This window comes from Stegostoma tigrinum, chromosome 30, assembly GCF_030684315.1.
Source record: "Stegostoma tigrinum isolate sSteTig4 chromosome 30, sSteTig4.hap1, whole genome shotgun sequence".
In the NCBI taxonomy this organism is placed as follows: domain Eukaryota; kingdom Metazoa; phylum Chordata; class Chondrichthyes; order Orectolobiformes; family Stegostomatidae; genus Stegostoma; species Stegostoma tigrinum.
In genome coordinates this window covers 35,967,987-35,995,820 of record NC_081383.1, presented here as the reverse complement: position 1 = coordinate 35,995,820, position 27,834 = coordinate 35,967,987, and the positions used below count along the sequence as shown (strand labels likewise).

The 27,834-nt window shown below is 44.5% G+C and overlaps 1 protein-coding gene across 1 annotated transcript; it reads right to left on the bottom strand.

Annotated features, from left to right (window-relative positions):
* Positions 1–593: 593 nt before the first annotated feature.
* ticam1 (TIR domain containing adaptor molecule 1) lies at positions 594–26,828 on the bottom strand. The gene is made up of 2 exons (XM_048559838.2): positions 26,571–26,828; positions 594–6,016 (listed from the first exon to the last, which is right to left on the bottom strand). Exon 2 carries the CDS (start codon positions 5,788–5,790, stop codon positions 3,643–3,645), a length of 2,148 nt encoding a protein of 715 aa, XP_048415795.1. The 5' UTR covers positions 5,791–6,016; positions 26,571–26,828; the 3' UTR covers positions 594–3,642.
* Between the last annotated feature and the right edge of the window lie 1,006 nt (positions 26,829–27,834).

The window sequence follows — 27,834 nt, the reverse complement described above, 5'->3', positions numbered from 1 at the left end:
GAAATAAATGGCAATGATAATGAACACATTTTGATGCACACTGGAAGACCACAAGTTGCATGGTGCAAAGAAAGTGTGACCTCTCTGCTAAAAAGAGGAAATGATGGTTAATCCACATAAAACATTTTTTTCTTCTTCTTCTTCTTTCAGTCATTAACTAAGCTTCAGTTGCTTCTAACTGCGTTTTTAAAATTCCAGAAACACACTGACCTTGACAATAATCAGCATGCATAAACTTGACCCATTCAGTTTGAAATACTTATTTTAGCAGCAGTGTCTAGCCATAGGTTAAAGGCTCATAACTACCCCACAATACAACTTCAAGGCCACAATTTTCTGGTTGTTCAGGCCACAACACAAGGCAGCATTTCCCCCAATACATGCAATCTCAATGTCAGTGTCAGAGTGGCAGCTATTTGCTTTCATGCAGACTAATACGACTGGGTAGTCTTTATCCACCTGCAAGTTCTTGTAGATACTTTAACTTATCAAGAATTCTGACAATTTAGTGAATGATGAAATGTAATCAACAAATTTCAGTAAACGAGAACTGATCATAAAATGTTCAGTAAAAAGGAAATCAATGACAGCACTTTGAATAAAACAGATTTATTTTCACATGTAGAATTTGAAACAACACCACTGGGATTAAGAGTATGACCATCATCCAACTGAAGCTACATTTTCAGGGCTTCCCTGGACAATATCTCAAATAACTAGGTAAAAATGAGCATATAAATAAAATTGCACATTGTTTATTTTTAAATGGTCTTATTTATTACAGATTGTGGCAGGTTAATTGGTATTCGGAGAGGAATGGGGCAGTTGATCTCTTTAACAGTGCAGCCACTTCTTTACCTTTAATAAATCAAATTGTCAATGACAGCAACAACATTCATTCAGTGGTGACATAAACATGCAGCTTCACAAAAATGGCATCAGGAACGGATGCTCATATGCCAACTGTAGTGTGGGTTGAATGCACAAACAACTTGCTGCATATGCACCTGGCAGCAGGAGTTACAGTGGCATTTTAATAGATGGTCTGGACAATTAAATTTTGTTTTTTAATTATCAAAATTGACAATAAAATTTGAGAAGCTACCTGCGTTCTATAAATTTGTCCCTCAATTTAAAAGTGTTTTCACCATTTGTAACCAGGAATTACGATTTTTCTTAAAAAGTATTATTTAGGAATCAGGATAGAAGAAACCTATCATTCAGGGTCCATATTACTGAAAACATATTAATACAGCTGATTGCCTAAATCAGTATGCGCACACTATATGCAAGATTACAGTGCTTTCTCAAACTAAACCCAAAGAATTAAGGTGCAAATCACCACTGCTGGAGTTTAAAAAAGACTCAATACCAATAGTCTGTCCACAGCTTGTCTGGCTAGGACTATCTTGCAAACTTGGGCATTGGCTTGCAAGATTATTTAGTGCTGTGTAGAAAGATTCCCAAATCTAATAAATAAATCCGGACTAGCTGGTTGATCAACAGAAACCCAAGATATTGTAGATTTGCCTAGCACATATAATATTTTACAGTTTCTGACAGGGGATTCGATTCTAAACTTTTCTCCAACCATTCCTAATCAGTGCCTGGGTTCATTTCATCTGCTCCCAAAGAAGGGTAATTTCAGCATTAAGGGATCAACAATAATGTTGCAGTTTGCATGTACCTCTGCAGTTTTTTTTTGCTGTAAACAAGACTTGAATTCTAATTGCCAGAAGGGGCAACTTTTCTTCCAATTTGATCCTTTGACCTTCGTACACAAAACCAACAACTTTCACTCCCCGGTTTTGACTCTCCTGTGCAGACAAGAGGCCACATGGGAATGAGATCAGGTGTAATGTTCATCACTGTCGCACAGACCTGCTGCTTGGGAAAAATGAACAGTGACCTTGAAATGTGCCTCTATAAGGGAGTTGCCTCCACCTTCAGGAAGGCATAGGGAAAAGGCAAAGCTAAGATTTGTGCCATGCATAACTCAGTATCAACATCAGGCAATACCTTTAACTAATACATCACTGTTAAACTTTTGGAACAATCTAAAGTCGAAGTCAGGTAACTTGTGTCAACAATGCCAGCTCCACCAACTTTACAGTGCACTTATTTGTCTTGAAACAAGGTTAATGCACAATAACAACAATGACCGTGCATTAATTGGGAAGAAAAAAAACCACAAAAAGGATTGTGTTAATCATTTTAAGTAGTTCAATTTTAGGAATCAAACAAAGCTACTACAGTCATCACAAGAAAACCAGATAAAACTGGTAAGGTTCTTCACAATACCCAGAATGAAATGCTAAGTCACCTCCCCCCCCTTCCCCATGCTTCTCTTCACCCTTCCTCATTCATCCCCAGAAACTCTCCCATAAGCTTTCCACACATTCTCACTCACACAGATCCCTCTGACTTTCAGTCTTTCACACTTTTCACATCTGTCCCAGAAGTAACAGAAAAAAGGGAAGAGTTGCATTTATAGAGCACCTCTCATGACCAACAGACATCGCAAAGCACCTTGCAGCTTATGAAATACTCATTAAATGTAAACATAGTTGTAATTATAGAATGGTTACAGCAAAAAGAGGCAGCCATTTGATTCGTCTTGTCCATGCCAACTCTTAAGCAACTCAGCGAGTTCCACTCTCCTGCCCTTTCCATGCAGCCCTACAAATCTTTTCAGATAGTTATCTAATATTTTTGAAATCTATGATGACTTGTCTCTGCCACATTCTCATTAAGTCATACAGCATGGAAACCGACCCTTCGGTTCAAGGAGTCCACAACAACCTTCTCAACAATGCAATTCAGATATTAACTAGTGGCTGTGCAACAAAAACATTTTCCTCACATTGTTTTTAGTTCTTTCAGCAGCTACTATTCCATCGAGACACTCAGTCATCATTTCTCTACATTACCAACTTTCAATGCTGCTGGACAGTAATTTTCCCCTTCCCAAAGATCAAATGATAATTCTATTTCATTGAGTGTTTGACAGTGGTGTTGTAGCAAGGAGCAGCACTACACTGTCCGTGTCTGATTAACGTGTATCAAAGTAGAGCCACTGGGTTGCAATCAGGAGCAGGTTGACTGTCCTGCAGCAACTCATGTCTAATTGCAGCTTCTCTGTCAAAGCCTTGCAGTAATCACAGAACTGAGCTCAGAGTAGCAAAGTACACCATATAATAAAAACTGATCTGCCTGCTGGCAAAGCAGAGTATTTCTGTACAGCAGAAGGTAAAGAAAATTATGCACTTTACACTTAGAGACACAGAATCCCTTTTGCGCAGAAAGAGCTAGTTCAGCCCATCAAGTCTGCACCAACCCTCCAAACAGCATCCCACCCAGACGGAGCCCCTACCCATCCCTGTGACCCTGCATTTACCATGGCTAATCCACCTAAGCTGTACATCCCTGGACCCTGGGAGGAAATCTGAGCACCTGGCAGAAACCTATGCAGACATGGGGAGAACATGCAAACTGGAACCCCTGGCATTTTGAGGCAACAGCGCTAACCACAGAGCCACCATGTCGAGCGGTTACATTGAGTTTCATTTTGGATAATACATTCAAAAGAATCGACAATCCAATTGGCCTTTGATTTCTCAAAGGAAATAATTTGCAAGACATCTAATCGTGCTCACTATCTCCCTCCTCATCATCATCTGTGATTTCACAGCTCTCAGTCAAATCTGTTATTGTCATCTGGTTGGAGTCCCCTATCTGTACATTTTTGGCATGCTGAATCTGGATTATGTTAGTGCCTTGACTTTGCTGTTGTGTGGAACTACTGACAGTTAGATTTTGACCTCCTTGGCTATTGCTAGGATTAATGACCTGAAAGGGTGGTTGCATAATCTGGCAGATATAATGCTGTGGGTTGAAATTTGGCTGGTTCGGGAAACGCAATAAAGGAGGATTAAACCCAGGATATACAGGGAGGTTGGGATAAGGTGGTGGATTTATCACAGGTTGTGCATGTCCATTAACTGCAGCAAGTCCAGGATGGGATGGGTACATTGTTTGGAAGTGTTGATAACTCTGTGCGAGTTGACTACAAATCTGCATATAATTCCTGTCAGCTGATAGGGCTTTCATGGCATTTTGATAGTCTTTTTTGGCCTGTGCTGTTTTTTCTTCTATCTGTTTATGTCTTTGCTCCTGAAGCCAACTTTTTTTATGCCTCTCTAGTACATCCCAAGTAAATGTCTTTCTTACATGCCTTTCAAAATGTCTCGAATTCTCATCGAGACTATTAATAGCAGTCAATGCAAAAGGGATGTTGTTTTTACACATCCGATTCTTCTTTGGTAGCAATGGAATGACTGTGTTGTACTTATGCTCATTTCTGATTGAATGCATCAGAACACTATTGGTTTCATACTCTTCCCAGTGACTGTTAAAATTGTGTGTAAGGAGAAGGATTGTGAACGCAGAGTTGTTAATTGCATCTTCAATACACTTTATTGGAGATTGTCCTGGAAGAGAAAATTCCTCAGAAAATGTTGCCCCCTCCATTTTTACTAATGATTCTAGTCTCGATTGAACACTTTCTGCCATTTCTGCATCTTCTCGGGCATGCAAGACAACAAAAGAGTAAAATTTGTTCTCAAAGATGTCCTCATCTGACGGTTGAGGAGGTGCTGAAAGGCTAAATTTTCTAGGCATGGTTTCAGAGAAGTTTGACTGGTCACTTGTTAGTAGCTTGGTTGCTTCCAGTGAAGGATCATGTGAAACAGAATTGGTATGTTCTTCATTCCCTGTCCCCCAGTCCTCTGACATTTTTGACTTTGAACTAACTAGCTGGCCATTGTTTGTTTCTCCTGTACATTCTGTTGGTCTCACTTCATTCACTTGTGTATGTGAAGAACCTCTAGTTGGACAATTCAAAAGAACATTCTTCTCTTTTCCACATTTAACTCCAATGCCATCGGTCACCTTCACCTCTCCCAAAGATTTGTCAGAAGTCAGATTCAATGGTATTTTGGTAGAATGATCAGGGTTAAGAGTGTTCTCTTCAGTGTTTGCTTTTGGGGAGTTTAAGTTGCCTCTACGTGACTTGGAAATGAATGATGCAGGGGGAGATGTGCTGATTTCAAAATGACTGGGTATTGTAATTCCTGAATTGTTCAGTGAGTCAGTTGCTGGTTTACTTGGGACAGTTATTGGATTGGTGCTGCTTGTAATGTTTGATTTCATACTTGGAATTTGTTCTTCAGTTGACTTCAGAGCTGATACTTCAGCATTCTCCTCATCTTCAAATGGTACAGGACCAAACTGCAACCTAAATTCCTCAATAACTTCCTGAAATTCCATTTTGTGCTCTTGAGTGTTGGACTTGAACGCTTTGATAGCAGCTTGACACGCTCGGTTCCTCATGGAAGGGTTGCACAAATTTTCTTCCACAAGCATTCCAAGCATCAAAGCCAGGTCTCTGAGGACATTACCATCTTCTGCAGAAAACTGTTCATTTGATATTTCAGCTGTTTTTTGTTCTCGCTCTGCATCACCTTCAGAACCTCGAATTTTATTCAGAATGTACAAAGCAGACCTATTCTTTGGCAATTCATTTAACACTAACAATGCTGCTCTCTCGGCCTCATCTTTCTTTTTCAAGAAGAATGATATGATGCTGTAAAGGAGTTGATGAACATTTGAAGTTCTTGAGTTGTCAGGATTAAACTTATACCATAGGCTGAACAGCCTTTGCTCAGTGACTTCAGACAAAATGTTGAACAAATCATCAAGAGATGGAACATGATTGCAATCCTCTGCCATAACTGCACCTAATGTCAAGGTGGAGTCACCCTAATGGAACATAAAGGAACCAGCTTGTCTTTTGACATTACTTCCAATTCCATTTAGGCTGAACTGACAATAGAAGTTCATCTCATAGGCACATCATACTGGGATTGCAAGTTTTTAGTCTACAAACACTGCACGCATCTTCTAATGTCACTTCTTAGGTTGACTCAGATGCTTTGCTGGGCTTCATCAGTTCTGTCTGAAAGAGAAAGGGAATACAATAATTATTTGATGATAATAAAATGTGAGGCTGGATGAACACAGCAGGCCAAGCAGCATCTCAGGAGCACAAAAGCTGACGTTTCGGGCCTAGACCCTTCATCAGAGAGGGGGATGGGGGGAGGGAACTGGAATAAATAGGGAGAGAGGGGGAGGCGGACCGAAGATGGAGAGTAAAGAAGATAGGTGGAGAAGGTGTGGGTGGGGAGGTAGGGAGGGGATAGGTCAGTCCAGGGAAGACGGACAGGTCAAGGAGGTGGGATGAGGTTAGTAGGTAGCTGGGGGTGCGGCTTGGTGTGGGAGGAAGGGATGGGTGAGAGGAAGAACCGGTTAGGGAGGCAGAGACAGGTTGGACTGGTTTTGGGATGCAGTGGGTGGGGGGGGAAGAGCTGGGCTGGTTGTGTGGTGCAGTGGGGGAAGGGGATGAACTGGGCTGGTTTAGGGATGCAGTGGGGGAAGGGGAGATTTTGAAACTGGTGAAGTCCACATTGATACCATATGGCTGCAGGGTTCCCAGGCGGAATATGAGTTGCTGTTCCTGCAACCTTCGGGTGGCATCATTGTGGCAGTGCAGGAGGCCCATGATGGACATGTCATCAAGAGAATGGGAGGGGGAGTGGAAATGGTTTGCGACTGGGAGGTGCAGTTGTTTGTTGCGAACTGAGCGGAGGTGTTCTGCAAAGCGGTCCCCAAGCCTCCGCTTGGTTTCCCCAATGTAGAGAAAGCCGCACCGGGTACAGTGGATGCAGTATACCACATTGGCAGATGTGCAGGTGAACCTCTGCTTAATGTGGAATGTCATCTTGGGGCCTGGGATGGGGGTGAGGGAGGAGGTGTGGGGACAAGTGTAGCATTTCCTGCGGTTGCAGGGGAAGGTGCCGGGTGTGGTGGGGTTGGAGGGCAGTGTGGAGCGAACAAGGGAGTCACGGAGAGAGTGGTCTCTCCGGAAAGCAGACAGGGGTGGGGATGGAAAAATGTCTTGGGTGGTGGGGTCGGATTGTAAATGGCGGAAGTGTCGGAGGATAATACGTTGTATCCGGAGGTTGGTAGGGTGGTGTGTGAGAACGAGGGGGATCCTCTTGGGGCGGTTGTGGCGGGGGCGGGCTGTGAGGGATGTGTCGCGGGAAATGCGGGAGACGCGGTCAAGGGCGTTCTCAATCACCGTGGGGGGGAAGTTGCGGTCCTTAAAGAACTTGGACATCTGGGATGTGCGGGAGTGGAATGTCTTATCGTGGGAGCAGATGCGGCGGAGGCGGAGGAATTGGGAATAGGGGATGGAATTTTTGCAGGAGGGTGGGTGGGAGGAGGTGTATTCTAGGTAGCTGTGGGAGTCGGTGGGCTTGAAATGGACATCAGTTACAAGCTGGTTGCCTGAGATGGAGACTGAGAGGTCCAGGAAGGTGAGGGATGTGCTGGAGATGGCCCAGGTGAACTGAAGGTTGGGGTGGAAGGTGTTGGTGAAGTGGATGAACTGTTCGAGCTCCTCTGGGGAGCAAGAGGCGGCGCCGATACAGTCATCAATGTACCGGAGGAAGAGGTGGGGTTTGGGGCCTGTGTAGGTGCGGAAGATGGACTGTTCCACGTAACCTACAAAGAGGCAGGTCTCCATCTCAGGCAACCAGCTTGTAACTGATGTCCATTTCAAGCCCACCGACTCCCACAGCTACCTAGAATACACCTCCTCCCACCCACCCTCCTGCAAAAATTCCATCCCCTATTCCCAATTCCTCCGCCTCCGCCGCATCTGCTCCCACGATAAGACATTCCACTCCCGCACATCCCAGATGTCCAAGTTCTTTAAGGACCGCAACTTCCCCCCCACGGTGATTGAGAACGCCCTTGACCGCGTCTCCCGCATTTCCCGCGACACATCCCTCACACCCCGCCCCCGCCACAACCGCCCCAAGAGGATCCCCCTCGTTCTCACACACCACCCTACCAACCTCCGGATACAACGTATTATCCTCCGACACTTCCGCCATTTACAATCCGACCCCACCACCCAAGACATTTTTCCATCCCCACCCCTGTCTGCTTTCCGGAGAGACCACTCTCTCCGTGACTCCCTTGTTCGCTCCACACTGCCCTCCAACCCCACCACACCCGGCACCTTCCCCTGCAACCGCAGGAAATGCTACACTTGTCCCCACACCTCCTCCCTCACCCCCATCCCAGGCCCCAAGATGACATTCCACATTAAGCAGAGGTTCACCTGCACATCTGCCAATGTGGTATACTGCATCCACTGTACCCGGTGCGGCTTTCTCTACATTGGGGAAACCAAGCGGAGGCTTGGGGACCGCTTTGCAGAACACCTCCGCTCAGTTCGCAACAAACAACTGCACCTCCCAGTCGCAAACCATTTCCACTCCCCCTCCCATTCTCTTGATGACATGTCCATCATGGGCCTCCTGCACTGCCACAATGATGCCACCCGAAGGTTGCAGGAACAGCAACTCATATTCCGCCTGGGAACCCTGCAGCCATATGGTATCAATGTGGACTTCACCAGTTTCAAAATCTCCCCTTCCCCCACTGCATCCCTAAACCAGCCCAGTTCATCCCCTTCCCCCACTGCATCCCTAAACCAGCCCAGCTCTTCCCCCCCACCCACTGCATCCCAAAACCAGTCCAACCTGTCTCTGCCTCCCTAACCGGTTCTTCCTCTCACCCATCCCTTCCTCCCACCCCAAGCCGCACCCCCAGCTACCTACTAACCTCATCCCACCTCCTTGACCTGTCCGTCTTCCCTGGACTGACCTATCCCCTCCCTACCTCCCCACCCACACCTTCTCCACCTATCTTCTTTACTCTCCATCTTCGGTCCGCCTCCCCCTCTCTCCCTATTTATTCCAGTTCCCTCCCCCCATCCCCCTCTCTGATGAAGGGTCTAGGCCCGAAACGTCAGCTTTTGTGCTCCTGAGATGCTGCTTGGCCTGCTGTGTTCATCCAGCCTCACATTTTATTATCTTGGAATCTCCAGCATCTGCAGTTCCCATTATCTCTGATACAATAATTATTTTTCTGTTTGACAACAATCTCAAGACTAATATTGTATATGTTTTTCTCTCCTTTTTACGCAGTTCGTTCGTACAGAGAGCTGATTCCATAGTCAGGTAGCTATTCTTCAGGTATGAACCTGAATTACCCATACAGAATATCACAGGATTGAGCTATCCTCTCTTCAATTAATGACCACACACTCACATTACATTGGGAGATAATGAATAACACTCAAGAGTAAGATGCCCATTTTTGTGCATGTTGCACTACAGGAGCTTAATGTCACTCCAGTTGAAACCAGATAATTCAATGCGATTTGATGTTCAAATTCAAGTCTTTCATCATCATGGCTCATTGCTACGTTAAATCATACTAATGAGCCACATCTGTATCAATACAGTCATTTGGAAAATCCTGCTTTATTCAACAGAAACAAAATAAACCTAATGATTCCTCTCATCATACTCTAAATTCACGAAGTTTTATTTCCCCGTTAAATGGTATTTAAGTTATGATAGGTCTAGAAGATATCCTATGGCATTGCTCCTCATACACCAGATGTTGAACTGTTTTACAAGCACAGGGACAGTTACACAATATAAATGTATCGTTATCATGATCTTGGTAGAGACTGATAAAATTTTGATTATTTCTTTTGGAAATCCAAAAACCCAGATACTTATTGAAATATAGCCACATGGTTCATGGTTTAAAACAAAAGAATTTTACAACAAAAATCCATGAACATGTCTGTCTATAATTATGCTCTTAGTTAGTTCCAAAGATATTAAAAATACTTGTACTGTAAACCAAACTCGACTCAAAATGTTCTTCAACGATCATTTAACTTAAAACAGCTAAAAAGAGCCCAAGTCATATATTTAGCAGAAAATGGGAGATGAATCACTTGGTCTGAATATTATTTCAAATATTTGTATAAGGATTGATATTTCTTGGGCCTCTTACTTATTTCCAAAGATTTTGTCCCTTCAAATCTTCTCCAACTGTCCGTACAGCTGTAGCCTCCCTATGCAACAAAGGCTATCAACTTAACCATGACTATCTCAGGACAGAACTCCTGTAGTTTAATATTCTTCAGCTCTGTTGTCTTGCACATAGAAACTATTTTCTCATTCTCTCTTCCCTGTTTAGCCATCCCAGAAGTCCAACTCACTGTTGGTAGAGTCGTTCAGTTATCAAGGATTTTAATCCCTTTTGGCTAGTTCACTAAGTTTCAGCTGAATTTTGCTTGAAACAGATGTTCCCTGGCACCAGTGCTTCCTAAACAACTTATAAACAGAAAAACACACACACAATTCTGGAGAAACCCAACGGGACAGGCAACATCAGTATAGAGAGAAACAGTTATTTTTTGAGTCTGGTATGACTAAGGTTCTGAAGAAGAGTCATACCACACTAGAAATGTTAACACTGTTTCTCGCTTCACAGGTGTTGCCAGTCCTGCTGAGTTTCTCCAGCATTCTCTTTGTTTGTTTCAGATTTCCAGTATCTGCAGCATTTTGCCTTTATTTGCTAGAAAACAGGGCCATACACACAGACCTTCCCTCTGTGTTGTTAGCTTTGTGTTTACTCTTTGCTTTACTATTGATTAATCTCCTTCAGCAACTTAGTCACTTGATCAGTTGTTTGGATGCAAGTTGCATTTTAATAGAAATAATCTCCCAGAGAAATCCAGTTCTTAAAGGAGCCATAACCCCAACACAAAATATAGACTTTGCTCCAAAGTACACACAGAACATCACGTTATCCTGCTGCTGAAATCTAGCTAAATTTAACATGATATATCCCATTTACACACAATTCTAATTGCTGTAAGCATAGCCTGAGGTCAATAAGTTGAATTGCTTCTTGATATTGCAAAGTCTACCGATTAAGTGGTGTAAATTTCCTCAGCAAGTTCAGAAAAAAAGACTAAAATGACCACTATTAGTATTTTCTGAGATAATGGGAACTGCGGATGCTGGAGAATCCAAGATAACAAAGTGTGAAGCTGGATGAACACAGCAGGCCAAAGCTTTTTTGATGAAGGGTCAAGGCCCAAAACGTCAGCTTTTGTGCTCCTAAGATGCTGCTTGGCCTGCTGTGTTCGTCCAGCTCCAAACACTATTAGTATTTTCTGTTTTTTTTAATTGAAATGTGATTTTGGAAGAGCACTGGAGTCCTGCCTTCATCTGTGCTCTGAAATCTTTGACAACTTATTACGTAACAAGCCTGACATGATTTTATATTTCAACTCATCTAAAAATCAACACATGCAACAATGCAGTTTCACCCCAGTACTGTACTAACTGTTAATCCAGATTATATACTCAAGTGAAGGAGTTTAAACTCACAAACAGGAGAAACAGAGATCTGAATGCTACTGACTAAACCAAACTGCAGATGTAAGATCAACTGGGTCTCTACACCACCATTCATATCTGGATGAGAACTTGGGAGACTTGAGTTTTTCAAATGTTCATTAAAACTGATGCTAGAATGAACGCCCTTGTTCTTCCTTCCCTTCCTGCAGCAAAACACCTAGTTCTCTGCAAAACATCTCCTGTTATTAAGGGAACCAAATCCAAGGCTAGGACTAGGGAATGTAGTCTAAAAACTGGAGTTAGACCTGGAGACAGTAAAGTCTACAGATATTGAAAGCTAGAGTCAATAAATGTGGAGCTGGAAAAGCACAGCAGGCCAGACAGCATCCAAAGTGCAAGGAAATGAATGTTTCGGGCCCACGAAGGGTTTCTGCCTGAAATGTTCATTTCCCTGCTCCTTGAATGTGCATTTCCAACTCCACATTTATTGACTCTAGCTTCCAATATCTGTAGTCTTTACCATCTCCAGGTCTAACTCTAATTTTTAAGACTTCATTCTTTTGTGTTGGGAACTTTTGTAAGTAGCTAACTCAGTACAACTGAGCACTTGAGTGCTTCTTATAAAGTGCAACAGTAAAGTCATAGCATCTCTAAACAGGTTATATTTTTAAAATATCTGTGGCATCTCAAGGAGTTCAGCTGAGGAAAGACAAAGGGGTTTGTTTGATTTTTGCCAAAATAAAGTACTTTAAAGCAAAAGTAAGGTTAGAAGAGTAATTTTAGTTAATAACTTCACTACATAGGATACAGGTGACAGGTTGGATGAATGGGATCTGCAGGACACCAGGATCAACATCGAACACATCAGTTGCAAATGTTTGCATGTTAAGCAACTTAAAATTCAAGTTGAGGCTCTAGAGTTTGAGCTGTAGACATTGAACCACATCAGGGAGGGGGAAGTTCTCTGGATACTTTGCTTCAGGAGGCAGTCTATTAGGTCATTTGCACTTGGTCTGTAATCAAGGACAGGAGCGGGTGATTGTAGGCGTGACACATATGGGGCCCAAACGGGCAGCTCTTGTGAAGCCTTTCGCCCTGCAATTGTTGCAACAATAATGACCTGTATGGATAAGAGTAGGGACGATAAGGAGAATGGGGTACCTGACTATAAGACCGTGGTACAGATGGCCATTCAAGTGGGATGAGGAAATAGGAGTGTAGTAGTGGTACGTGAAAGTATAATGAGGAGGATAGATTTGTTCTTGCAGCCAATGAGGACAAGTCCCAAAGGCTGCATTACCTGCCCAGCGCCAGAGTTCAAGACATCTCCTTAGGGCTGGAGAGGAACTTGGAGCAGAAGGAGAAGGATCAAGTTGTTGTCACCTACATTGTCACTAATAATATTGATGGGGCTGGGGAGGAGTTTCTGCTGTGAGATTTGCAATAGTTAGCAGCTAAACCTCAGGATTACTGACATATGGGAAAATTGGCAATAGGGTATATAAAGCAAAGTATTTAAATGTGTTTGGGAGGAATGAGGTTCAGTTCAAGAGCACTGGCACCAGTAAAGCAGCTGTTACCATTGGACAGGCTTCACTCGGACCAGTTTCCTGGTTACCAGCACAAGGGCTGGAGAGAGGGCTTCAAAATAAATCGGGGAGGGGGCTGCTTAGGAGTGCAGAAACAGGCTTACAAAGCAAAAGGAGATGGCAGCATTGCGGGGCAGCTGTTTTAACAATGATATCCAGAGTGGGACAAGAAAGGACAGAATATACAAGCATAAAACAGCAAACATGGACAATGGAAGAATAAAACCAAAATGTATGGTTCTTTACTTGAATGCACGTAGTATTCAAAACAAATGAACTGACAGTACAAATACAGGTTAATACACATGGTTTTCATTGCAGAGATATAACTTTAAGGAGATCAAAACTGGAAAGTAAATATTCAAGGGTATGTGATCTTTCGAAAGGATAGGTAGGAAGGGAAGGGAGAAGGCATGGCCTTGTTCACATGAGATGGAATCATCCTGGATCAGATGATTTAGAATGCATGTGGATGGAGGGTAAAAAAAAAGTTTTGAGAAAACATTGATGGGAATAGTCTATCGGCCCCCTTGTAGAAGCTGTTCTGAAGGGCAAAGAATAAATCAAGAGATAATGAGGGCATGCGTAAATGTGGTCTATTAAGCCTGGAAGACATTAATCTTCATGGAGATTGGGAAAATCAAATTGGCAAAAGGTAGCTGTGGTGAAGTGTTCATAGACTGTATTTGGGATGGTTTTCTAGTTCAATTTGCTATCGATCCAACCAGGGATCAGGGTATTTGGATCAGATAATGTGTCATGAGGCAGTTTTAATAAATTATCTCAGAATAAACGTGTCATGGGGCAGTTTTAATAAATTATCTCAGAATAAAAGATCCCCTGGGAACAGTGATCATAACATGGTAGAATTTAGCATTCACTTTGAGAGTTAGAAACCTGGGCTGGTGAAATAACCCCAAGTCACCTTTTATTCAGATGTGCACAGTACATAGGCTCTGATTAGATTGCCCAGAGAAAATCCCTAGAATTAGGAGACTCTCTGTATCTCCTGTTCAGCCAGGACTCCCTGATTAGCCTATGTTAACAACCCCAGTCAAGGATGTCATTTATAGTAATGTAATAGCAGAGCACTGAGAAACCCACATGTCTTCAAGCATAGACAACATGGTTTCATGAAGGGAAATCTTCCAATACACAATTATTTGTTCTTCGAGGTGGTAAACAAACATATTAAGGAGAACCAGTGGATGTAATATATTTGGATTTCCAAAAGACATTGAATACAGTTCGGTATGCAAGGCTGTTTAATAAGATAATAGCCCATGTTGTTGAGGTAGTACATTAGCATGAGTAGAGAATTCACTAGTTAAAATAAATCAGAGATTTGGGATGAAGGAGGCATTTCAGGTTGACAACCTGTAACTAGTAGAGTGCCACAGGGATCATTTCTGGGGCTATGATTATTTATTATATAATGACTTGGATGATGAAAGTGGATGCACTATCACCAAGTTTGCAGGTGACACAAAACGCATCAGTAGGCAAGTGATGGGGATGATACAACAAGTCTGCGGAGCAACACAGAGATAATAGGAACTGCTGATGCTGGAGAATCCAAGGTACCAAGATGTGGAGCTAGATGAACACAGCAGGCCGAGCAGCATCTTAGGTGCAGGAAAGCTGACGTTTCGGGCCTAGACCCTTCATCAGAAATGGGGGAGGGGAAGAGGGTTCAGAAATAAATAGGGAGAGAGGGGGAGGCGGATCGAAAATGGATAGAGGAGAAGATACAAACCAGTTAAAGAGGTGGGGGTGGAGCCAGTGAAGGTGAGTGTAGGTGGGGAGGAAGGGAGGAGAAAGGTCAGTCCAGGGAGGATGGGCAGGTCAAGGGGCCAGGATGAGGTAGTAGGTAGAACTGTTAGTAGGTGCACTGACCTCTACATTGCTGAGGCGCGACAACTCTCTGACACCTCCTCCTACTGCCCCCTGGATCATGACCCTACCCCCGAGCGCCAAACCATCATCTTCCACACCATCCACAGCCTCATCACCTCAGGTGACCTCCCATCCACAGCCTCCAACCTCATCGTTCCCCAACCTCGCACCGCCCGCTTCTATCTCCTTCCCAAAATCCACAAACCCAATTGCCCTGGTCAACCTCAATGTCTCTGCCTGCTCCTGCCCCACTGAACTTAGCTCCAGGTATCTCGACTCCATTTTCTCCCCCTTGGTCCAGGAGCTCTCTGTTGTAGGTGATGGCCTAATGGCCCTCTGCTTCTTCCTGTCCCGTAGGCCAGACCAGTCTCCCTCCACTGATGCTCTCATCTGCTTAGCCAAACTCATGCTCACCCTCAACAAATTCTCATTCAATTCCTCCCACTTCCTACAGACGAAAGAGGTGGCCATGGGTACATGCATGGGCCCAAGCTATGCCAGCCTCTTTGTAGGTTACGTGGAACAATCCCTCTTCGTACCTACACGGGCCCTAAATCCCACCTCTTCCTCCGTTTCATTGATTGACAGTATTGGTGCCGCCTCATGTTCCCAAGAGGAGCTCGAACAGCTCCACTTCACCAACACCTTCCACCCCAACCTTAAGTTCACCTGGACCATCTCTAACACTTCCCTCACCTTCCTGGGCCTCTCTGTCTCCATCTCGGGCAACCACCTAGAAACCGATATTCATTTCAAGTCCACCGGCTCCCACAGCTACCTAGAATACACCTCCTCCCACCCACTTTCCTGAAAAAATGCCATCCCCTACTTCCAATTCCTTCGCTTCTGCTGCATCTGCTCCCAGGATGATGCATTCCACTCCGCCACATCTCAGATGTCCTCGTTTTTCAAGGACCGCAACTATCCCCTTCAGTGATCAAGAACGCCCTCGACCGTGTCTCCCGCATTTCCCGCAACTCATCCCTCACACACCCTCCCCGCAATAACAACCAAAACAGAATCCCCCTTGTCCTCACATACCAACCCACCAACCTCTGGATCCAACACATCATCCTCCGACACTCCCGCCATCTGCAATCCGACCCCACCACCAAAGGCATTTTCCCCCTCCCCACCTTGTCTGGTTTCCGGAACGATCACTCTCTCCATGACTCCCTTGTCCGCTCCACACTCCCCTCCAGCCCCACCACACCAGGCACTTTTCCCTGCAACCGCAGGAAGTGCTACACCTGTCCCTGCACCTCCCCCCTCACCCCCATCCCAGGCCCCAAGAAGACTTTCCACATTAAACAGATGTTCACCTGCACATCTGCTAATGTGATATACTGCATCCGCTGTTCCTGTTGTGGCCTCCTCTACATCGGGAAAACCAAGCGAAGGCTTGGGGACTGCTTTGCAGAACAGCTATGCTCGGTTGCAATAAACAACTGCACCTCCCAGTTGCGAACCATTTCAACTCCTCCTCCCACTCCTCAGATGACATGTCCATCCTGGGCCTCCTGCAGTGCCACAACGATGCCACCCGAAGGTTGCAGGAACAGCAACTCATATTCCGCTTGGGACTCCTGCAGTCAATGGTATCAATGTGGACTTCAAATGCCTTAAACTCTCCCCTCCCCCTACCGCATCCCAAAACCAGCCTGGCTCGTCCCCACCTCCCTAACCTGTTCTTCCTCTCACCTATCGCCCCCTCCCACCTCAAGCCGCACCCCCATTTCCTACCTACTAACCTCATCCTGTCCCCTTGACCTGTCCGTCCTCCCTGGACTGACCTATCTCCTCTCTACCTCCCAACCTACACTCACCTTTACTTGCTCCACCCCCACCTCTTTGACTTGTCTGTCTCCTCTCCACCTATCTTCTCCTGTATCCATCTTTGATCCACCTCCTCTCTCTCCCTATTTATTTCAGAGTCCTCTCCCCTTCCCCCATTTCTGGAGAAGGGTCGAGGCCCGAAACATCAGCTTTCCTGCTCCTAAGATGCAGCGTGGCCTCTGTGTTCATCCAGCTCCACACCTTGTCTATGGAGGAATACAAATGGTTAAATGTGTAGTAAAAAACTTGCCAGATGGCATCTAATGTGGAAAAATTAGCTTATGCATTTTGGCAGGAAGAATAAAGGAATTGAATATTACTTGACTGGAAATAGACTGTAGATACTGCAACACAAACGGATTCAGGAGTCCATCTTTTTATGCCCAAATCACAAAAGTCTGGCATACAAGTACAGTGGGTAATTATATCAACATTCGTGTTTTTCTGGGACCCGGTTAATTGAGTATTTTCTGGCAATAAATTTTAAACTGTTCAGTTCTCCTGCACCTTTCAAACTGCTCCTTCTCCTCTCCACCTCTGAACCTCTTTCTTCTCACTCCCCTGCAACATCTTCCTTCCTCATCCCCTGTGGCAGCTGTCTCCTTCACTAATCCCTGCAGCCTACTCTTCCCCTTCCACTAACCCTCTCTTCCCTTCCACCAACCACATCCCACCCACAGACAACAACAATCCCTATACCCAGCTGATAGCAATCCTAAGGTTTGGACCCAGGCCTGTGATTGTAGAAACATGACAGAGACAGAATTTAATCTGAAGAGCTGATTCTCAGATTCTCTCACTCTCAGGTACACTCAAACTGGAGACAACAGTAGGCCACGTGACCCTTCAAGTCTGCTCTGCCATTCAACATAACCATGGTTGATCTGATTTTAACCTCACCTCTACTTTCCTGCACATCCCTGATAATCTTTCATCCCCTTTGTAATCGAGAATCTATCTACCTCTGCCTTAAGAACAGTTTAAGATTCTGCATCCATGGTCATTTAAGGAAGTGAATTCCAAAGACACTCAACCCTCCAACTGAAAAACATTCCCTCACCTCTATCCACTAGAACGATCTTGCTCCGATTAGTTGTCTCTTAGAAGAGGAGACAGTTCTGCTGAACCAGGCCGGGGCCCCAGCTTTGAACACCTTATGCTCTCCTTCCCCAGGCCCTGACAGCACCAACTGTGCTATTGAATATTTTAACTCCATACATAGAGGAAAATCAATGTGTATCAAATCCTAAATATAAAGATGTGAAATCGGGTGACCATCAACACAGCCTTAGAAACATTGTTTGACGGTGACAACTTCTCCCATAACTCAAATATTGTGTACAGCCAATAAAACAACACTGGCAAAAATGAAGAATGCTCCAATCCCTGAAAAAAACACTGACATATTTAGGAAGCAGAGCCCTTCTACCTCATGACACTGATTGGAGTTGTGCCATGGTACAAAGGTAAAACCAAGCTCACAATAATTGTGAAGAAGGCTCATTGGACCAAAACATTTATTCTGCTTTCTCTCATAGGTTTTGCCAAAGCTGCTAAGTTTTTCTGTTTTTGTTTCTGATTTACAGCACCTGCAGTTGTTTAGTATTTTTTTCACAATAATGCTCCATTGTTAAAAGGTTACAACTCAGTCGAGAACAGTGTGTTATAAATTGTTTCAAAATGCAATGTTTTGGATGGAATTTCATATTTCACTACTATCTGTTGTCAGTTCTTTTACTCCCTTATCCTCCAAGGCCACAAAATAACTGCAGCTAAAAATGAGCTAGATAATCCACCCTCAGGCCTTACCCTACATTCTTTTTGAAATGATTAAAACAAAAGGTTCTTCAAAATAGTCACCTCTTTTACAACTAAAATTGTCAGGCCTCCTTTTAACATTTCCCCTTGGGAAGGAGACAGCGAGGATAATTATTATTACACTGTACGGTAGGAAGAGAAACTGGACAAGATAAGTGATTTCGGGACATAGTGAGACCTATGGTAAAGTCACAAACGGGATGGGAATGCTGACATTGAACAGAACAAGAAATTAAAATAAACAGGAACAGACTGAGTGGCAAGAGAGAGGGAAACACTGTCGATCCTACCACTCCCTGTTACTGTTCGCTGAAATGGTGCTGAGAGAAAGAGAGAGGAAAAACCGGTTCTGCTAACAGCAAAGAAAGAATGTTTCAGAGGTACTAGGAACTGCAAATGCTGGAGAATCTTGAGATAACAAGGTGTAGAGCTGGATGAACACAGCAGGCCAAGCAGCATCAGAGGAGCAGGAAGGCTGACGTTTCAGGCCTACACCCTTCTCCAGAAATGGGGCAGGGGAAGGGGATTCTGAAATAAACAGGGAGAGAGGGGGAGGTAGATAGAAGATGGATTGAGGAGAAGATAGGTGGAGAGGAAACAGACAAGTCAAAGAGGCGGGGATGGAGCCAGTAAAGGTGAGTGTAGGTGGGGAGGAGATTGGTCAGTCCAGGCAGGACAGACAGGTCAAGGGGGCGGGATGAAGTTAGTAGGTAGGAGATGAGGGTGGAGCTTGAGATGGAATGAGGGGATAGGTGGGAGGAAGGGCAGGTTAGGGAGGCGGGGATGAGCTAGGCTGGTTTTGGGATGCGGTTGTGGGGGGGGGGGGGGGGGGGGGGGAGAGATTCTGAAGCTTGTGGAACCAGATCATCCCCATTGGACTACAGTCCACATTCAGGCCTTCCCAATTTGGTCCCAACCATGACAATGTCTACATTCAGAACATTGAGACCCTTCAGTAGCGTTTCTCCCTGCGACTCCTGAAACATACACTTGCAGCAATGCGCCGGCATCTCCTGGCACTACAATCAAGCCTACCCCAGCTCAGAACCTCCCTCTCCCAGACCCGCAGAGGACTTCTCCTGTTTTGTATTCTTCGTAGGATCCACAGCCTGAACTCACAATTCTACTCAGCTTTATTGGACACAAAAAACTGTAAGCACAGTAAACTTACTGGTGCCTACCACCCAAAACAGGCTTCCTCCCCCTTCCAAAACCCCAATCCTACCCAGGACCTTTCCCACAATGTGCCGGCCGCCATCGGCCATGTGGCCACCGTCAGAGCAACCATGGATAACATCACATCCATTGCTGCTGGGCACACCACTTCCAGGACAGCGAACACCATCAACACCGCTGCTGATGCCATCGCCTACATTTCCGAGACCAACACCACAGACGCTGAGGACGCACCTACCATCACCGCTGCTGCTGCCTCCTACAGCACTCTGCCCACGCTGCTCCGCCCACCATTGCTGCCAATGCAACTCTGCCCACTGCCAGCAGCTCGAGAGGAGACAGCAACACCCAGTCCTGCCGAGTCTTCACCATTCCCTCAGACCTTCACCTTACTGAGGACAAATGGCCAGTCCTCAGTAAGGGGCTCACCTTTGACCCCCCCATCTACCCACACATCAACGAATACCGGTCACGTTTGGACTTGGAGCAGTTTTTCCACCGCTTACTTCTTCAACCATGAGCCTAGCACTCCCGCTACTGAGCCCTTCTCCCACCTCCAACACATCCCTTCCTCCTGGACACCACTTCAAGGCCTCCTACCCTCCCTCAACCTCTTCATCTCCAACTGCCTTGTGACAGTATCGCCTCAACCTCTCCACCCCTCTCACCCACTCCAACCTCTCCCCCACAGAACGTGCAGCACTCTGCTCCAATCCCAACCTCACGACAAAAGCCGCGGAGAAGGGAGGCGCAATTGTAGTATGGTGCACTGACCTCTACATGGCCGAGGCCAGATGCCAACTCTCTGACAGCTCCTCCTACCGCACCCTTGATCATGACCCCACCCCCGACCACCATACTGTAAGCACATCATCTCCAACACCATCCATCACTTCAGGTGACCTCCCAACCACGGCCTCCAACCTCATCATTCCCCAACCCTGCACCACCCGATTCTATCTCCTTCCCAAAATCCACAAACCTGACTGCCCTGGTCGACCCATTGTCTCTGCCTGCTCCTGCCCCACCAAACTTACCTCCACCTATCTCGACTCCATTTTCTCCCCCTTGGTCCAGCAACTCCCCACTTACATCTGTGACACCACCCACACCCTCCACCTCCTCCAGAACTTCCAATTCCCTGGTCCCCAACGCCTCATCTTTACCATGGACACCCAATCCCTATACACCTGCATTCCCCATACAGATGGCCTAAAGGCCCTCCACTTCTTCCTGTCCTGCAGGCCCAACTGACAACTGACACCCTCATCCACTTAGCTGAGCTTGTCCTCACCCTCAACAACTTCTCTTTCAATTCCTCCCACTTCCTACAGACAAAGGGGGTGGCCATGGGTACCCACATGGGTCCAAGCCATGCCTGCCTCTTTGTAGGTACATCTCAGATGTTCTTGTTTTTCGAGGACCGCAATTTCCCCCCCTGCAGTGGTCGAGAATACCCTCAACCATCTCTTCCTCATTTCCCACAACTCATCCCTCACACCCTCTCCCCGCAATAACAACCAAAACAGAATCCCCCTTGTCATCACGTACCACCCCACCAACCTCCGGATCCAATGCAGCATCCTCTGACACTTCCGCCATCTGCAATCCGACCCCACCACCAAAGACATATTCCCCTCCCCACCCCTGTCTGCTTTCCAGAGGTACCACTCTCTCTGTGACTCCCTCGTCCGCTCTACACTTCCCTCCAGCCCCACAACACCCGGCACTTTCCCCTGCAACGCAGGAAGTGCTGCACCTGCCCCCATACTTCCTCCCTCACCCCTTTCCCAGGCCCCAAGATGACTTTCCACCAAGCAGATGTTCACCTGCACATCTGCTCATGTGGTACACTGCATCCACTGTGGCCTCCTCTGCATTGGGGAAACCAAGCAGAGGCTTGGGGGCCACTTTGCAGAACATCTAAGCTCAGTTCACACTAAACAACTGCACCTCCCAGTCACGAACCATTTTAATTCCTTCTCCCATTCCTCAGATGACATGTCCATCATGGGCCTCCTGCAGTGCCACAACGATGCCACCCGAAGGAACAGCAACTCATATTCTGCTTGGGAACCCTGCAGCCCAATGGTATCAATGTGGACTTCACAAGCTTCAAAATCTCCCCTCCCGCTACCACATCCCAAAACCAGCCCAGCTCATCCCCGTCTCCCTAACCTGTCCCTCCTTCTACCTCATACCCCATCTCCACCTCCAACCTATCAACCTCATCCTGCCCCCTTGACCTGTCCATCCTCCCTGGACTGACCTACCTCCTCCCTATTCCCCACCTACACTCACCTTTCCTGGCTCCATCCCCACCTCTTTGACCGGTCTGTCTCTTCTCCAGCTATCTTCTCCTCTATCCATCTTCTATCCGCCTCCCTTTCTCTCCCTATTTTTTTCAGAAACCCCTTCCCCTCCCCCAGTTCTGGAGAAGGGTCTGGGCCCAAAATGTCAGCCTTCCTGCTGTGTTCATCCAGCTCTACACCTTGTTTTCTTTTATCAAAGAAAGAATGTTACCTATTTCGCTATGTGGCTACAGGAACCTGTTGTGAAATTTGTAAAATGATTGCTTCATTATCTCTGCCTTTTCTCTGGCCATTTCCCTCTATTACACTGCCTTATAGCCATCCAACAAAAAAAGTGCAAAGCCATTGGTTTGCAAACCAATAAACTGATAATGTTTAATTTTTCCATCTAAAAGTTTAAGGAGCTGGGAAACTCAGACACTAATTGGCAATTCCTTGCCCAGTGCTTTGTGTGTCCATTGCTCAAGGTGAAGATCATGTAAACTGCAGCACGAGACCTGATATTAACTTGTGCAGTAGCAAGGTATTGACGAGTGTAAAAGTCACATTGGTAGAGCTAATATATTTTAACTACTGATATGTTAGCTGAAGCCATTCAACCATCCATGTTGGCTCAGTTAACACTACTGCCCAGCCTGATAATGACACAAAATCTCACCAGTTAGTCAATGGGTAAGTACTCCACATGAAATTCAACTAAACTGAAACAAAAGGCCTAGATTTTGACAGGCCATTCTCACTTAATTCAATTCCAGATCCTAACCACTTGCTGTATCAGTCAATTGCAGCTGATGATGCCGTAAGGATGCTACCACAAGATTCAAAACTGGATTCCCCCAAAGGAAAAATAAATCAACTATATCTGACACTCATAAATATCTACCTCATCTGGTACATGGGTATAACAGGTAAGGATAATGTTTTGGGAATCAGATTTTAGAGTCCACATTAAAGTCACAGAGAGATCAGATATCATATATACTTTTGGATGTTGCCAGGAATAAAAAACTATAATTACAAGGATGGAAGATTTCTAGAATTCAACTTTGCTGTAGAAGAAATTACAGATTTGCTTTCTGTTTTTTAAATTCTCTTCCTCAGGTTTAAATTGGAGCAAGGCCTTGCAAGAGCTAAACAGCTGGCCCCATTTTTTGCCTTCTCCTCTCCAGCAATTTTTAAACTTCTGCGTACAATATAGTCTCTAAGGTCACAGATAACTTGACTCAGGGGTTGTTGTTTATCAAAGAAAAGCCACCAATGTGACCACACCCCAGTATAAACCGGAAGGTAAATTAACAGGAGGAGCCATTGCAAGGAAAAAATGAAATAACCCCATTCACTCTCTTGCCCCATCCCAGCCTAGCCAATATGGAAACATGTACATCACAGTTCCAGTACAAAACAGACCATTTGGCCCAAATGGGCTATGACATTATTAAAGTCCAGATAAGCTTCCTTCTACCCCTCTTCATCTCACCCCATCAGTACATTGTCTCATTTCCTCTCAATAGCCCAGATGTACTCTCACATTGAAGTATATCTGTGCTATTGACTTCAACTATTCCACATAGTAATAGGCAATGCATGTTCTAATTTATTGTTTAAAAGAGACTCCAGGTAACTTCTTTACACACAAATTTCCTTTACATTTGAAGAAAATCCAAGAGATTGTTCAGGTTGCCAGCAAAGTTTAGAGATATGAGTTCCATTTTCAAATGATTCTCCTGCATTCCTTATTGGAGTTATTAGTGGACATCAGATACATGGCATCTGATTTCTCAAAACCTCAGAAGTAGAAACAGCATCTCCAGACCACTATCAAAGCTGTTCATAAATTAAAGACTCATATTACATCACTTAACCAGGTCTTGTGCTGCTGTGGGTGGTGTCCTGCTGCTAAGCCAGAAGTTTCACTCCAGCGCCTGGTAGCGAAGGAACATGTATTCATAACATAACCAAACAGACAAGAGTATCAGTTAATAGCCCTTCCAACACAACGCATAGGCAAGCAAGAAAAGCAGGACAGATTCCTGGTCATAAGAGGGGAAGAAACTGGAACTTTTGCCATCACCATTTGTAGCTCCAGGACAAGTAAAAGGGGAACAAAAACAGAAGTTGCTGGAAAAGCTTAGCAGGTCTGGCAGCATCTAAGAAGAAAAAAAAAATCAGAGTTAGCATTCAGGTCCAGTGACACTTCCTCAAACATTAACTCTGCTTTTTTCTTCATAGATGCTACCAGACCTGCTGAATTTTTCCAGCAACTTCTGTTTATGTTCCTGATTTACAACATCCGCAGTTCTCTTGGTTTTTACAAGTAAAAGGGAGTTCAATTCCCATTTTCTAGGGATGGCAGTCCTACCCTGTTCTATCTTTCCAGATAGCTGATTTTTTTTTTGCTTAATGATAATTTTATTATAATACTGATACTAAAAATGAGTTCAAAGCAACAATCAAGACTCAAGTTTCACCCTTGAGATCCTGATGTTACCTACAACTCTTGATTGGGTTACAGTGTCTTTATAAGTTATCCATATTTCTATATATAGCCTCTTCTTTCCAAGTGATCCATTAGTAGACAAAATTCCCTTCTGATTCCCAATGCTACAGCGAGGGTCAGCTGCGTAGGATGGAATGCCAGGAGATAGCAATACTAATATGGAAATGAAATGACTGGACCTGTATCCATCATATTTCCTCCTGTTGTGAAAAATAAATGAAGCATGTTATGTTTTACAAATACCTGTTTATATTCTATAATGTCCATAATGTATGGAAATACAGAAAGAAAAGCTAAAGGTCATCTTTCTCAGGGGCACAACTTCTGTGCTGACATGTCTGGTAATATTTCTCTTCCTGGTCCCAATTTTAATTTTAATGTGCGTAACACTAAAATCATACAATTGTTACACAATTGTTCACACAGCAGGAACAACTGGCTTTATATTATCTTGAAGGCTATTGACTTTTGCATTTAATCTGATATCCAATAATATCAAGCCAAATTATTTTTCATGTTGTGTGACTGCAAGGATTTTACTAATGATTAGGAAAAAAATTTCTTTGTTTTATAATTAGTCTAGATGAATTACAGTAAAATTACTATTTTTATTGCACAAATCACAGGTTTTTCCATTAGTATTATTGGATGTGGGTTAACAACCACTAATTAATTTTACCATGGAGACCACAGATCAGTGACCTGAAATATGAACTCTACCGATTGTAATTTTTCAAACACAATTTTAATATAAAAACTTAAAAAATTTGAGAAGTACATTAATTTCTCATACTGATTTCCCTACGTCTTTACTACATATAAGTTTCCCTCTCTCAAACTGCATTCCATATGCTCTGAATCTGTATCTTCAATAGAATCAGTCCAATTATTATTTCAGCTCACATAGTTCTTAATTCAATGTCATCCCTCATTTCTTTCAAGAGTTTAAAGAAAATAATTCAGCCTTTCAAGTAGCAAAAGCTAACACTTCAGCCTCTGTTTCCTATTCTTTTTCTCCCCTAATTGTCCTCCACCCTCCCATCCAGCTATTTTAATTAGACAACTACCACTATGATGTGAACCATCTCATTTTCACAATTTCTCACTCCCTTCAATCTAAATCCAATTAAATTTACACTACTTTCTCAACTCTAATCTATGAAACGCTTTTTGATTTTTCTGTCCCCCTCCAGCAAGGCTTTTCCAAATTTTGCTTTCTCCTTCAACATCAGGCACAACCAAGCCATCCATCCTCTAACATATCAAATTTAATTCTTTTTCTTATATCCAGCAATGCTCTTACACACAACTGAATTGTTTTTCCCCATCACCAAATCACACATGGTATTTTTAAATCTTCACCAGTAAATCACATATGTTTTACAATTGATTAATTTGCATGCAAGGCCTTATGGGCAACGTGCACTATCAAAGGTGAGGGAGAGATAGGGAAGAGGGCAAGGGGGTTAAGTCAAAATGGAATTGGAAGGGGAAGTAAACCTATCTACTCTCTGCAGTGCCCACCTATCTCTAAAGTCCTCAAGGACATTGGTAGACACCACCCGTTCCCTTTCTAAGGGCACCTGGATATGAATGTAGCCGTGGACCAAACCTGTTCTTATCCTGAATTGTTACACATCCCAGACAAAAGGGTTTGTACAACACATGGATCCTAGCTATAAGTTACACTCAGTATCCTCCTCTGAACTCCCATGGAGTACAATGTTCTCATTCTATCCTGGAATAATTTCACCTATACCTCACCTCTGATGGTGTCCAAGCCTCTCCCCCTTCCTTTTGAGTATTTTCTCCCTCACAGAAATATATTAGAAACTGACTGACTCCCGTAATGATCTTTTAGAGTGTTTTGCTTTTGTCCCGAAACGCCTTTAAGCTTGCGAAACGTCCCCCGTTGTGTTTCTCCAGTGAGTAGAGACAGATCTCCATTTCTGCCACTGAGGAGATGGAAACGCAGTTCAAGCCGGGACACATGGAGCAGGTATGGGGCCGTCCCGCTGGGGAGAGCCCCCGGTCTGGGTAGAGAAGCCTCCTCCTCCCTGACTCCTGTTCTCCAAACACTTACCTCTGACTTATCTTGTTCGGTGGCGCCACAGGAACCAGTTTTTGCTACTCGGGAGATGTTTTTACAAACTTCTGGAGCAGTGTGGGGAACCTGAACCCAGCCATCCCGGTCCACAAATAGAGACACTACCATCACGCCATAACAGCGCCCATGAAGCTGGAACACAGACTTCTCACCAAATCGCAGCTTGCTGACGACAGCTGTGAACGCAGCCAATGGCGGACCAAATACCTATCTTGCTTAAAAAAACAAAGGAGAAAACGAAAGTAGGCTTCCCCGTGGCCGCTGCTGGAGGTGAGAACCTTCCTCCGTCCATAGGAATTCCGTAGTCCTCTGCTGAAACAAATACCCATCTTCTAATGTAATTCAAAACTTGGTACTAAGACTTGCATTTCTGTGGTGCCTTTTGTAAACTCAGGGTTTGGCGAAGTTCCAGATTCTAGGGGTATGAAATGTCACCGGTAATCTGTGCACAGCAAGATCCCATCTACGATGTGGAGCTAATTATTTCAGTTAAGGGAAAAATATTTAACCGGGAGACCCGGCACAACCTCAACTGTTCTCCTTGACCATGGTGATGTTCCCCCTTGTTCCTTCCTGAAACTGTAGCGTCCGAAGAACTGTACACCTGAGGGCGTCCACCTTCCAGAGAGAACGAAGTGGGAACGTAAAGAGACAACGCGAACAAATTCACCCAAGCTGTGGAGGGTGGAAACTGAGAGGCAGGGAAAGGGAATTCTCCCACCAAGCTCTTACACTCCGATACTGTCTTCTGCCACTCTTGTCGCTACACCGGGAGCAGGAAAATGCAGTACAAAATATTTGGTCAGGGTATGAAAGACAAGACGTTGTGTCCTGGAGAGGGGAGCATGAACTCTCATATGCTGCCTGACATTGAGTAACCAACAATGACAGAAGCTAAAGACTCTGTCACCAGCTGCTCTCTTTATTGTTCATTAACTGTGGTGTTCAGTGACCAAAGGTGCTTTCAGGTCCAGCAGTTAGGTGCGCAAGTCTGGAACTTTCACAGACATCAGCACTCATATAAAGAAAATATTTTAGAAATGTATTCTCAAGTTATGAACATTGCTGCCAAGACTGTATTTACTTATGATTCTTGGCTTTTCAGAGGGTGATGGCAAGCCTTCATCTTGAGGTGCTGCAGTCTTAATGATGAACTGTTAGGGAATTTCAGTGATTTTGACTCATGAAGGAGTAGCAGCAGATATCTGTTGGAATAGAGTATGACTTGAAGGTGATGCCT

What these genes read in the sequence shown, in the direction of transcription:
- ticam1 (XM_048559838.2), bottom strand. Translation starts at nt 5,790, where the DNA reads ATGGCAGAGGATTGCAATCATGTTCCATCTCTTGATGATTTGTTCAAC.